The 14,425-nt window shown below is 47.2% G+C and overlaps 1 protein-coding gene across 1 annotated transcript; it reads left to right on the forward strand.

The window, feature by feature from the left end:
• Nucleotides 1-1,264: 1,264 nt before the first annotated feature.
• On the forward strand, nucleotides 1,265-14,363 carry sh3bp4a (SH3-domain binding protein 4a). The gene is made up of 5 exons (XM_068309102.1): nucleotides 1,265-1,505; nucleotides 5,861-6,027; nucleotides 6,460-8,795; nucleotides 12,570-12,758; nucleotides 12,824-14,363. Exons 2-5 carry the CDS (start codon nucleotides 5,904-5,906, stop codon nucleotides 13,046-13,048), a joined length of 2,874 nt encoding a protein of 957 aa, XP_068165203.1. The 5' UTR covers nucleotides 1,265-1,505; nucleotides 5,861-5,903; the 3' UTR covers nucleotides 13,049-14,363.
• Nucleotides 14,364-14,425: the final 62 nt, after the last annotated feature.

Raw genomic sequence — 14,425 nt, forward strand, 5'->3', positions numbered from 1 at the left:
TCTCAGACTGTCTGCAAACTTTGCTGAGAGCCTCTTCCCTCACTGGTGCCAGCATGTTGAACACCTCCTCCATAGAGGATGTGTCCCAGGAGGTGAAACAGGTCATATTTATTAGAACCGAAGCACGTGAAAGAAGATTTTAACTCTTGATCAGGGACAGAGACAAATAAACCAACTATAGGTAAATGAAGTTCTTGGCAGAAACGCTTCAATAAAGACGTGACGGATCAGCGACAGGTTGGTTTTAAGCCTGCTGATGTTTGATCGATCCCTTTTTTAAGTGCTGTTCCAGGAGACGCAGCTCATCTCCAGTCTCTTACAAGTCGTTTTAAACACATCCAGGACTCTGGGGCGATGATGGATGAGAAGGCGTTGGCGATTAATCGGCAGGATTTCATTTTTTGTGACGCTGCTAAGACATTCGCTGTGGGTCCAGGAATAAAAAGATGTTTGGTGACAGAGGTGTGAGTCCACCACAAAAACATGAGCTGAATGAGAGAAGAACGGCTTTAATTGTTTTACGGAAAATCCGCGAGCGGAAATACAAATAAAAATATGCTGACAGGAAAGTTGTTGTGTTCCAATGAGGCCTCTGATTTTTTAGGATTGAAGTAGGACAATGCATTTTAATAACGGTTGTAAAAGGACTTGTGTTATCTTCCTCCAGCTGGTGGTCTAATTACCGCCTTGTTTCAAACTTTGGGTTTTCCCCCCATGGCGTGGCTGAAGGGGAACAGAATGCAGCATGTGTTGCTGATTGTACAGCTTCAGATCATCATTTGCTCTCATCCTGGGTTGTGTATTTGATGTCTTTCTGATGCTGCAAGTCAAGCATCTCATCCTGATTTGATATTCTGGACGTGTTGCGTTCAACAGCGCACGGGGGAGTGAAGATAACCTCTGTGTTGGAGGTAAATCTGTTGAACCATGACGTGTTTTTGCAAGGAAAACAACACTGGAAATAGTTAATCAGCTCAACATCCAAGCACTTTCTTGTTTTCCACTGTAATCTTTTTTTTTATATACACTGGATTAATCCAGTAATTGATAATAAAACCTCATATTTTTTTAATACTTTGAATCATTTATGCGCAAAAATCTCACTTTGAAGCTGCTTAATGCGTTTAGTTTCATAAAAAGTTCCACATTGCTCCCTTTATTCGGAAAGTACCATGAAATCGTTCCTCCATCCGATCCTTAGCAGACTCCGTGGCCACGCCCCGCGTGGTGACGTCAGGCTATCCCTGTCTCAGCAGCTCTCCTCCAGTCCCCGGGCAGACCGAGGCAGGCACGGACCGTTCGGGGCTTCTCGGTGGGTTTTCCCCCCGTTAGAAACTTACCGGGCTGAGAGCCACACCTAGTTCGGACCCACCTTCGCCGGCTGTTGGATTTATTTTTCGATTTCAACCGAAAGAATGCGAGAAAAAACGAGGAAAGGGGAGAAGTGACGGGCACACATCAGCTTCACACTCCGCACGTACTCGGAGCATTCCGGCCAGCAGGAGGTCAGTTCCAAATAAAATTCGTGTACTTTTAGTTTTATTTTGAGCCAAAAATAAACTATGTAATGTGCTGCTTCTATCAAAACAACAATTTAACAAGAAGTCGGCTGTGTTGTAATTGAAAAAAACGTTTCACTAGTCGTGTCGTATTCCTGTGTGTCTCTGGTGCCCAGTAGTGTTTTCGAGTCGACAGGAACTCCGTTCACGCCACAATAAAATTTACTTTAACTACTTCTAATTGTAGTTTTAACTAATAAATCCATATTTTTTTTGGCTGATTTAATCAAAATAAAGTCCAGAGATGAATTCGGCTTCACTTCTGTGCTGTCATCTCCTCCCCCGATCGCTTCAGAGGGAATTACATTCCCAGAACAAACAAATCTAGATATGAGTTGTTGTAGTTAATATTTAAACAGATGATCCTATAATATATGTGCTTAAATTATTCAACAAACATATGGAGAATAATTCGGCTTCGTCTAAATGAACAGTAACAACAGTTTTCCTGTCATATTTCTGTCCATCTGTGATTGATCGCCCGTCAGAAACACTTTCACGTTAGATTCTAATTTAATTTCGTGTACCTTAAATGATGTCTTACCCGTGATTTTCTACTTTTTGTGTGCTGATTTCAGAAAAGCAGTGTGCAAAGACGGATTCGGCTTCACTCCAGGGAGAATCCTGTTTTTCTTCCTGTGTTTTTCCGGTTGTGTGTCTGAGGTTCTCCATGGTGATTCTTCCTGGGGTTCTTCTGCTTCCACTGACTTTTCTCTTCACATGGTGTTTTTATTGGATCTAATGGTTTTGCTAATTGTCTTCAGAGTGAGTTTGTGGTTCCAGAACGAGACTCGTTGCTCCTGTGGGTGTTTTTTGAAGTTGCTGTTGTTCGCTGAGCTGCTTTGTCAGATGTTTTCGAGGACATGAGGTGACAATTAGAGAGCGTTCCCGAGCCGGTTGGCTGCACCTCCTCCTGCCGCTGAGGTCATCTGATAATCTGAAAATCCTCCTGGCTCCTCTATCAGCTGCCTCCAGGTTCCACACACCACTTACTTTCATTCCTCCTCCTCTTCCTCTCTGTTGCTCCTCGTCCCGGCTCTCCTCCTCGTGTCTTTTCTCATCCACCATTCTATATCCTCATCCCCTCCTCTTCATCCTCCTTTTTTTGACCGCTTTTTTCTTTTCCTCACCACCTCCCCTCCTCCTCCTCCTCGCTCTGATTTATCTGCTTGTACTTCTCCTCCTCCTTTCCCTTTCTGCTGACTCCTTTCTCTTTTCATTCCTCCCTCTCCTCATGCTCTTCATCTTGTCTGTCTCTTTTTCATCTTCACACACCCAGTTCTCTCTCTCTCCATAAACTCCCCCTGCCTTCTTCATCTCCTTTACCTCCTCTTCCTCTTTACTGGGTCCAGCCTCCTTCTTATTCTTCTCTCCTCCATTGTCTACATCCTCCACTCATGTTTCTCTCCCGCCCTTCTTTCCTTTCCTCCCTCTCCCTTTCCTCTCCCACCTTGCTGTCTTTTTATTCTCCATTTCCTCTCTCCTCTTCCTCTTCCTCCTCCACACAAGCATCTGCCATCACCAGCTGACGCTGAAGGGTTTGTCTTCTCTTGACAGCATCTCCTGATCCTGCAGATGTTTAAACCAGAAGCAGGGGCGGGGGGTTCCTGTGTGTGTGTGTGTGTGTGTGTGTGGGGGTGATCTGATGACTTCATGTGGCTCCAATCAGCTGACCCGTGTGAAGCTGCTCCATTAGTCGTGATCATTACCCAGCATCCCCTTCATCACTGCTATGACCTCATCGCTTTGAACGCTTGTCGGTGAATCGACTGAATAACTGCATTCAAAGTGATGCTGACTCTTCGTCAAACCGACGGTGATGAAGAATGTACTCCGGTGACATTTATACCCAACCTTTAAACGGGTTCGTTTCCTCTGGAATTCTTCCTGTGGGAAGAGGCGGTGATATTTATGGACCAGCGGCGGCAGATAGATGGACTCGACCATGTGTGGAGTTTTTTTTTTTTTTAAATGTATTTTATTGCCCTGGGGTCTGCAGGGTAGCATAAAACCTGAACACGTGAGAAAGATGGAGGACGGCATCGGATCCGGCTCCATGGTAACGAGGCATCCTGAATCTGGACATGCCATACCTGAAATGAAGGTGTGATCAAAAATATGTGTGTTTTATGGGTTAGAAGCTGTCAGGATCGTTTCTGGATGCGTCCAGCCTGCCCTCCTCTTCGTTTGGGACTCCTTCCTGATCTAAGCAGGATTGAGTCGAAGTCGTCGCTGCGTTTGGGTGAAGGTTCGACTCTCGGCGTCTTATCTTCACGCCACAGGCCCCGCCGCTCCGTCTCATTGGCCGTCCTGTCATTTTAAAGTGCTGCGATGGAGAGACGATAAAGTCCTGGTGAGCATACGGTTATTACAGCAGCATTCATCCAGGGATTAGACCGGGCCGACTCTCGGCTAATTAAACCTTGGACTCTCTGGCTCCTTCGCTCTGTCAGCCCGACTGAAATGAGTTAATAACAGCGGCTCGGATATGAATGCCTCAGCCGTCGTCTGGGGGCCCCTGGAACTCGACTTTTTTTTTTGCCTTTCCTCTATTGCAAGTAGAATTTCCTTGCTAATGTGAAGTTAAACGGAGTTCACATCCCCCAGACGCTCCTCGCGTTCTTCAGTCTGGGTGTACGCTCATACGCGAGCGTCGTGGTGGATATGCAGGTTGTTTGGAGGGAACTGCTGTTGCCTTTCTCTCAGCAGCAGCAGCTCCGATTCTTCCGTGTTCCCACCTGTCAGTCGACGTCTCCTGCTGGATTCAGCTTCTGTTCTCTCACAGCTTTTCAACGGCGTCTTTGTCTGACGGCTTGTTATTGATTGCGGCCTCGCCGCTGCCGCCGTCTGAGCTCAGGACGAGGGGTTTTCTCAACGAGGTGACATGTTCTCCAACAAGCAGAGAGTGTGCAGGAAGATGAAGCGCCAGCTCAGAGGAGTTTGACTCCCCTGTGAGGAGATGCCACTCCACTTTTTATTCTGTGGATGCAACCTCCAGAGAGAGGAGCCGTGAAGAAAACCCCAAACTTCACTTCATTTGGAAGCACGAGAGACACAATTACTCATCCGTCTGCCGGTTCTGCTCAAAACTGGGTCATCGGAGAGCAACAAACCCACAAAAGAGCAAGTCAGAGTTTTCTATCTCTCAGTTCGAGACACGAAAACTTGATTCCTCCTGTAGAAATCTGAATTTCCTGCAAAATATAGTTGCAGGAAATTCGTGGTTTAAATTATTCTACCGAAAAAACAATTGGTGAACTGAAGCTGTGCAGGATAATGTCTTCAGTGTGGCGTTAATCAGAATGCGGTTGCCCTAATGTGTGGACAGTGGAGGTAATTACCACATTTACTCTGACGTGTTATTACCGAACATAATGAACGGCTGTGTTTTATGACAACAAACACCTGCGTCCGAATGGAGTCCTCGGCGATCAACGTAAAAAACGATCGTCGGACGACAATCAGCTTCTCCGGTCTGCGTCGCTCAAATCGCATTAAAATGGCATCATTAGTGTGAAAATTAAAACTGTCACCGCCTGCCTCCTCTTGCAGGAAGGAGTCTCCGAAGGAACGGAGTTCTGCTGCACAACAATGTCTCGCAGCCTCTTTAATCAGATTACAGTCCTCTGCTGACTAGTCCCTCGTACCCAAATTGAATCATAACTCAGTTCCGATGAGGAAATTGGGAACTTTCTCTGATCGCATATGTAAATACTCCAAAAAAGAGAGCGGTGCAGCCTGCAGCCGGAGAAAGGAGATGTTTGGTTGGAACTCCCAGAAGGAAAAGATATTTATATGATCTAAAGCCTGTGGTTAAAAGCCATAGCGCATTTAGGGATACGACTGCAGTTCTGGTGCCTACATATTTACAAAATGTGTCTAGAGAGGCTTGTGTGCTATTTTTTGATGCCGTGCCTAACATTATGTTTCTTATTTTAACATTCTCTCAGAACGTAAACCTCGCTCAGTTTGCTTTCTTTATCACTTTTGGATTATCCTCCCCAGAATCTCCTCTCTCTGACCCTTTCTCTGGCAGTCCACGGCTCACAAGATTTGCATTGATTAAAAAAAACATTATCCTTATTATTTCCACGGCTCATCGTTCACTTTGGGATGCAGTGGTATTTCAAGCTCATTTTCACCTGCAGCGATGCCGACCTTTGGAGCCTTTAACCACATTAGTGATCTAGAGAATTGAGTTCCAGACTGTGGCTCTGCCTCAGGAAGTCTCTCAAGCTGAACAGTCCTATGCAGATCTGGTCTCCACCCACCCTGAAATCCTGTCTTTGTTTCCCACCCAGATGAAAAGCTGCCAATGAGCCAGCGTTGCAGTGACTGCCGGCCATGGCTGCCCATCGAATCATCAGAGTGACGAACAACAACCACATCCTCCCTCGCTGCAAGTCTGAGGGGACGCTCATCGACCTCAGCGAAGCCGTGAATGGAGCCAGTCTCAGCGATGTCAAAGGTATGTTGGTCACTTCGTAAGATCATACCATTGGTAGAACTGTACAAGTTGTCTTCTTAATCTGTCGTGTAGTTGGAGGCATTCTTTTCTTTCTCTGGCTGTGCTAACGCGCTTCATGCACGCTAATGGGTGAGCTAAAAATAGGAAGTTATGCAGGAAATTATCCAGTTTATCTTTCTGTACTGTGACTGTGATCAGAATATTCTTTAGATACTGGTCTCTCTGATCTGCAGCTCCCTTTCCTTATATCCTTATGTCTGATCAGGATATAAACAGTCTTAACCACAGCATTTGTAGAAATCAACCAGTCGCTGATTGAAGTGCACTTATCTGAAGTCAGGTCCAACCGGTTCAGACGAAGCTTTGCAATCAAGACAAATAAAAGACCATGATTCTTAACCTTAAATTGTGATTCTGTCTTTTACCTTCCAGTGCCTTCTCCCAGTGCCTTAAGGCTGGACACTTCGGCTTCCTATGGAGACGCACAGGAAGTGGTTGCCATCAAGGATTATTGCCCCAGCAGCTTCACTACTCTGAAGTTCTCCAAAGGCGATCGCCTCTATGTGCTGGACACGTCAGGTGGGGAGTGGTGGTACGCCCACAACAACACGGAAATGGGCTACATCCCGGCCGCCTACGTCCAGCCGGTCAACTTCAGGAACTCCTCGCTTAGTGACAGTGGGATGATCGACAGTCTCGGGGAAGGATATGAGGATGGGTCAAAGGAGTTCGGAGGTTTGGGCGAGTGGACAGGGATGAGCCATAAACCCTCCCCTATTAGCAACCCTTTTACCTGCCCGTTGGACCAAAACTGCAAAGACACCAGTGGAAGGAAGTCATCGGACCTCATTCGGTTTGATACACTGGCATCTCCGTCATCTCACTCTGACTTCGACACTAGCACAATCATGATCAACGGGTTCAGCAGCTGCCCTGTTACCAGTACCACCATCACTAACCCAAACCAGGAAGAGGTGGTGCCTAACTTTCACAGGAATAACCCATTTTTTAGGAGTAAACGTTCCCATAGTCTCTCAGAGCTCTCAGTTCTGCAAGCACAGGCGGATCCAACCTTGCCATCTTCGGGATTCTTCACGGGTCTGAAGGCTCCTGCACCGGAGCAGTTTCAGAGCCGAGAGGACTTCAGGACTGCTTGGTTGAACCACAGAAAACTGGCCAGATCTTGCCATGACCTTGACTCCCTGGGCCATAGTCCTGGATGGGGGCAGACACAGCCGGTGGAGACCAACATTGTGTGTCGCTTGGACAGTAACGGAGGAGTTGTCCAGCTGCCTGAAACCCACATTAGTGCACACGTCCCTGAAGGCCATGTCAGCCCTGGAGACTACCAGCAGATCTCCATGAAGGCCTTACTGGACCCTCCTCTGGAGTTGAACAGTGACCGCTGCTCTACTGTGAGCCCGGTGGTGGAGATCAAGCTCAGCAACATGGAGACCAAGTCTTTCATCACATTGGAGATGAAGGTATTGGTAACTGTGAAAAAGGAGAGTTGTCACATTGCTGAAATGCTTTGTGTTCGAAGCGACTGCAAAGAAGGGCCCTACACAGCCGTCCTCAATGCTTACATTTACAAAGACACGGTCCAGGTGCAGCTGGACAGTCTGGAGCCTTGTATCTACATAGCAGTTGTGGTTCGGTCTCAGAACCTCAGCCAGAACACAACTGTTTGGGACCACATGCAGAGGAAAGTAACTCTGGGCGTTTATGGACCCAAGCACATCCACCCTTCCTTCAAGACTGTTGTGGCCATGTTTGGGCACGATTGTGCTCCCAAGACCCTGATGGTCAGCGAGGTCGGCCGACAAGCTACTTCCAACCCGCCGGTGGCCCTCCAGCTGTGGGGGAAGCATCAATTTATGCTGGGGTTCCCTCAGGACCTCCAAGTGGGATTGTACTCCAACATGTCCAACTATCAGGTGAAGGCAAGCGAGGGCGCTGGAGTGATTCGTGGATTTCAGGTCAAACTGGGTAAAGTCAGCAGGTTACTCTACATGATCACGTCGCACAATCCCAACAGCATCTCAGACTTCACTCTCAGGGTCCAAGTCAAGGATGCTCTCGACTGTATCCTCACCCAGTTCTGCGTCCAGACCCCTCAGCCGCCGCCAAAGTCCGGCGTGAGGATAACAGGCCAAAGGAGGTTCCTGAAAAAGAAAGAGGTGGACAAGATTGTCCTGTCGCCACTGGCGGTCACCTCCAAATACCCAAAGTTTCAGGACCGCTGCGTTACAAACCTGAAGTTTGGCAAGTTGATCAAAACCGTGATCCGGCAGCACAAGAGCACTTACCTGTTGGAGTACAAGAAGGGGGACGTCATTGCTCTGCTCAGCGAGGAGAAAATCAAACTACGAGGTCAACTGCGGACCAAAGAGTGGTACATAGGATACTATCAGGGAAAGATCGGCCTCGTCCACGCCAAGAACCTTTTAATTTTGGGAAAGGTGAAGCCCATCTATTGGTGTGGGCCGGACCTCACCACCACGGTGCTGCTGGAGCAGATCCTGAAGCCCTCAAAGTTCCTCACATACATCTACGCAACAGTGAGGACGGTTTTAATGGAGAACGTGGGCAACTGGAGGGCATTTGCTGATGCACTGGGGTACCTGAATTTGCCTCTGGATTACTTTTGCCGGACTGAGCTGGACAATGAGCCAGAGAGGGTGGCATCGGTTCTGGAGAAACTCAAGGAGGAGAGCACCAACACAGAGAGCAAGGAGAGGAAATCCTTCCAGAGGGAACTCCTGATGGTAAGACTTGTTTCATGGTCTGTTTTCATGAATGTAAGCGCTTTGATAGACATGCCCTTGTCTTTTTGGATCATCTGTTAGCAGGATGGCACAGAACTACTTGTAGGATCTGGACAAGAGGGCATATAATAAAACTTAAATTAAAATTTCCACTTAAATAGCTCGTGGAATGTTGATAGACTGAAAATACAAGACAAAATAGAATGGGTTTGATGATCACAACATTTTTTGTTTGATAAATGACTCTGTAAAGACTTTCTTCCTCATTGTTTTTGTCAGAGTTGAGTTGGTTCACATCCTCTGAATCGTCCTTGAATGAAGAACTGCAACACATTGAGTTTTTGACTGATTACCCCGATGTTCCAAATCTTACATTATTCATGTTCCGGGAACACATTTACCGCACAGATAAATGCTAAGGAAAATTGTCCCACATCACCACAACACAGCAACAAAACACTGTAATCTCATGACAGACCGGATGCCTTTATCAGAGTCCCTCATGTGGCTGCGCTGCTAGCTGAGCTAAAGAGAGTCTAATTTCCTAAACAGTCACTTCCTGTCTGATTGATGAATACCTTTATGCTGCGTCGGACGCGAGGAAGGGATTGAGTCGTTTTGCTCGTCACAGGAATGGTAAACAACTTCCAGCCTGGGGGGTCCACTGGGGTGGGGTGGGACAGGGGGGGCAATGAAAAATGAAAGGCAAACCGCTAGAAATCAGACGCAACATCTGCAGTTGGAGCAGACACAATTCCGTCATGGAAACGTTCAACACCCGGCTAGTGGGGGGGGGTTAACCTGAGACGTTCCCCTCAGCAGACGGCATTATTCAAAAAGGTCTTCTGTAAAGGCTGTTTATCCAGACTGGATAGAATGCTGTCCAATCGGTGGTGACGGGCAGGGCCTGGCGGGAGGCCAACCATCAAGCTAAAAGAGGTGGTTTGTCTTCTTCTGCTTCTTGTCATCTCTTCTCATCTTTATCAATCAGCTGATATTGTTTCATGTCTTTGATTTCTTTATGGAAGCCCATTCAGACCAATCCATGCTAAAGGGGTTCTGCTGGCCCAATGTCAGCAGCTCATCCTCCACGAGGACAACAAGCAGGACCCTGGTGGTCTCGTCTCAGAGCTGGGCTCCATCCTCGACTCCACTCATTTATTCATTATAAAAACATTCTTGCGGAATGAAAGGACAATTTCCTGAGGTTACACATTTTCATCAGCAAAGATCACTTAAATTTATTTCAGTCTAGATGGAAAGACTCTATTTTCAGCCGCAGAGAAAAACGGATTTTAAAGCGCGCCGTCGTTTTTCTTCCTGATTAAAAGGTTCAAAAAGCTGAAACATGAGGTCATCAGCGTCTCAGACAGACTTTATCAGCTGTTGTCCTGCAGCTGTTCACACAAAGTCGACGTTAAGTTAACAGAGGGTACAGAAATGTTCCCGATTCTTCCTTTCAACTCAGTTTCAGCTCAGTTTAATGTCTGGGTTTAATTAAAACGAATGCAGGAAATAAATATCTTCCATCTTTGGATTGCCGGCCAGACAAAAATGTTTCTCCAGTCAGAGTCCAAAAATAGAATCTGAAGAGCTCGTGTGGAAAATGGTCAAAGCAGCCGTGTTATAACTGGACTGGAACATCCAGGCCTCCATACCTGGGGATGCGACGCATACGTTTGGTAGCACTCACATGGGCGTACCTGCACCAAGGTGAGACTAGACGTGTTATTTGTACGGATCCCAACCAGCTCAGTGTTCTTCTCTAACTACGTCTCAAGTCGTTTTGTGTTCCGTCCCACAACAGCACTGTGAAACAAAGCCCTGCTAATCTGTTAGCTTGTAATCTCCAGCAGAACCACACGTGGTGAGCTAATCAGGTTAGCCGCAGGTCATCAGGGTTAGCGCCATTATCCCCTTGTGTTGAAGGTAAGTCCAGTTTCCTCCTGGACGTCTGAGCAGCGGATCGTAAAGCGGACTTTGCTCGCCGTTCACATGAGCCGACGGGTTTCACATGTGAAACGTGAGCCACCATTGATCAGGACGGACCCAGAGGCCTGGGGGGCATCCGACACCGCCCCTGCAGATCTGTTAACACCGCAGCTCAAGTAACGGAGGACAAATGACGGCGTGGAGTGGAGGAGAGTGTTGTTCAATAATAGATCTGGGAGGTGGGGCCGATCACCCCTGCAGGGGTCGTAATCAATCTCCAGACTCGAGTTCGGGCTAAAGACCCTCCAGGGTTTGACTTTATAAACCAACGGCCTCCGTCAGCCAGCACACATCAGCCCACAGTTAATATGTCACAGCCGGACTGATTATCTGGACCGGGTTGAGTCGTTTACTGGACCACAGGTGGTCCCGTACCCCACTTCAAACCTCATCTAATGGGCCTTCAGACAGAACCAACAGAGCCCAGAGAACTTGGACCGTTTAAGTAATAAATATTAAAAAGACACCAGAGACACATTCCTGTTTCACCACAATGTGTGAACCTGGACTGTTTCACTGTGTGAACCTGAACCTGGTCTGTTTCCCTGTGTGAACCTGAACCTGGACCGTTTCACTGCGTGAACCTGGACTGTTTCACTATGTGAACCTGGACCGTTTCAATACGTGAACCTGGGCTGTTTCCCTGCGTGAACCTGGACTTTTTCATGGTGTGTGATCAGATAAATCTATAAAAAATTTTAATGTGAAATTAGCTAAAATTTCCTCGAAAGGCTGAAGCTTAAAAAAAAATTCTGCTTCTTCCTGGTTTTACCTTTCATATTGGTTCTTAATTTTTCTTATTTATATTTCCCCCCCTACCTGCCTCACCTCCTCTTCCTTGTCCCCCCCCCACCTTTATGTGGAGGTTCTTTCAGTCCACAGCTCAGCTGTCAGCTCCGTCTGACCAGCTGCTCGTAGGCATCTTCATGGTTTTGTGGAGCGCTGTCCTTTTATTTAATGATGTGGAAATTCATTGATTTAATGCTACTTTTACTGATCTATTGTTAAGTTTATTGATCTAATGTTGAGTTTATTGATTTGTTGTTTAGCTTATTGATCTATTGTTGAGTTTATTGATCTAGTAAGACACCCCAGTTTTAAAATACGGCTCCTCCAGAAAAAGATCAAATACAATATATTTTAATTTGTCCGTTTACGCTGTGGACAATCAAACAAACCCTGGCGATCACATGACCTCCTCTACAGGTAAACCTCGCCGCCCCTCTGACCTCGCTGACCTTTATTTTTGAAGCTCCTTCCTGTCGTCTTTTAATCCTGAACAAAGCCAGAGTGTCTGATTAGCATTTGACGCGTTCGTGGACCGCGTCTATATTTAGACCTGCGTGAAGCAGCGGTGGATGATATGCAGGCGGCGTTCAGGTGGTGGTGGGGGGGTGGAGGCACTTCAGATGGACAGTTTGATTGATTATGGATTGATGTCACGTAAAACCTGCACGCATTTGATCTGTTGCATCTCGTCCCGTTAGATCGTCCTGGTTTATTGTCGGTTCAGCTCTCAATCGCGCCCGTCAGGGTTTCCCTTTCATTAACGGGAACGTCGGTGAAGAGAAAACATCCTCGCCTTGAAGAGTCTGCGAGACGCTCTCTGATCCGTGGATCGGCGTCCTCTCTGCAGGAACACGAGGACGCCGCCTGCAGCGTTTTCCGCTCAGCTGCTTTTATTAATTTTCAGTTTTTCCCAGCCGTCGTTTAGCAGGATGAGAACATATTTCACAACAGCAGCTTGAGGGACTCAGGATGAACCTGTGTCTGTCTGTTCAGGCCCTGCTGAAGATGGACTGTCAGGGGCTGGTGGCCCGGCTGGTGCTGGACTTCGTCCTGCTGACCACGGCGGTGGAGGTGGCGTCCCGCTGGAGGGAGCTGGCCGACAAACTGGCACGAGTGTCCAGGCAGCAGATGGAGGCGTACGAGGCTCCCCACCGGGACAAGAACGGCGTGTTGGACAACGAGGTGAGTTTGCTGCTTTACGTTGCGTCCTCGCCCCCCACCCTCTCTAATCATGATGGTCCCTCCAGTGCATGTGGAAGCCCGCCTACGACTTCCTCCTCACCTGGGCGGCCCACGTCGGCGACAGCTACCGGGACGTGATCCAGGAGCTCCACCTGGGCCTGGATAAGATGAGGAACCCCATCACCAAGAGGTGGAAGCACCTGACCGGCACCCTCATCCTCGTCAATTGTCTGGACGCCCTCCGAAGCTCCGCCTTCTGCCCCACCGGGCACGGTGACTTCGCCGTGTGACGGTGGTCCTCCCCCCTCCCGCTACGATGAAACACATCGCCTCGGTCCAGAGACTCGTCGGCGACCATCCAGGTTGTCTGATCCGCCCTTTTCAGGGCGTGGCTGTCCCCGCCTTCAGTCTCCAGGCCGTTCTTCATCTGATTGGTTCTCGTACAGAAGCAGGAATCCTATTGGACGCTTGTGACTGTGGAGGACTTTCTTCTTCTTCTTTTTGTCCCTCTCTCTCTCTTCTCTCTTTTCTACCTCAGTCTTCGTCTTCATCTCTTCCTGTCTCCATAGAAACATCTTTCCATCTCCTTTCCTTTTTTTGCTGGTCTTTAATATTTCTCTCTCCCCTCAGCATGGACATTTTGTAGGCGGGACCTATTTTCTGTGATTCTGATTGGCTCACAGACCTACCCTAATCCTAACCAATCTAACTCCTCAAGCAGGAACTTTTCCAGCCAATCAGCGAAGGCAATGAGAGCCATTCAATCAGGAGGCGGGATTTTAGACCGTCCCGTATTTTCAGTGTTTCTTACAGTCCATGTTAGCAATTAGCTTGCCAAAAACCGTTAGCACAATGCTAAACCTCCGTCTGACTCAGTACAGTCCACACAGCAGTGTGTGTTTCTACAAAATATACTTCTATTTTTTATATTTACACTACAAACTACGTATTACCCACGCTGTATTCGTGTCCACTCTTTCGTTCATTTTTTTAGCCAAACATTTAATTGTGGTTCTCTGAGTAAACGCTAATGCTGCTTACTTCTTTATGTAACGAGCACATGCTAATGGTTTCTACATTGTACGTGCATCTAATATTTTTCCAGATTTGTTGAATATTTGAGTGAACATTGTTCGACACATGGTTCCAGCTGTCGTCCGGCTAAGTGCCATTATGTCGCGGTTTCCATGGATTCTGGATAATTTCTGAACTTCTTTCTTATCTTTCTTAGAAAGCGCATGAGGACTCTGTCGATAACCAGAAAGGAGTCTGTTTTTGTACTCCAACACACACCAGCTGTTCTTCAGCACTGTTTCCTGCTGAAATCGATGAAAAAAATGACTTTAAACTGTGAAAAAATATCAGAAAACATGTTGTTTCTGTTGGATTTCTGTTTAAAGAAGCTTTTTGTCTCTGATTTGTTGACGTATAATCGATCGGCGTTGATGCTTTCATCTTAATTTCCACACGTTTGTTCTTTTACCCTCTGGTTTGTCTGGTTCCAGTATTGACACACCTCGGTCTCGTATCGTCGCCGACGGTTTGCAGATCTAAAATCTGTTCAGTGTTTCTGTTCACAAGGTTTCAATAAAACAGAAAACATGTTGTGACGTGATGGTTTTTACCAGACAGACCTCTTTCCTTTGGGGTCCTGCAGGTTAAATCAG

This window comes from Antennarius striatus, chromosome 24 (assembly GCF_040054535.1).
Source record: "Antennarius striatus isolate MH-2024 chromosome 24, ASM4005453v1, whole genome shotgun sequence".
NCBI classification, from domain to species: Eukaryota; Metazoa; Chordata; class Actinopteri; order Lophiiformes; family Antennariidae; genus Antennarius; species Antennarius striatus.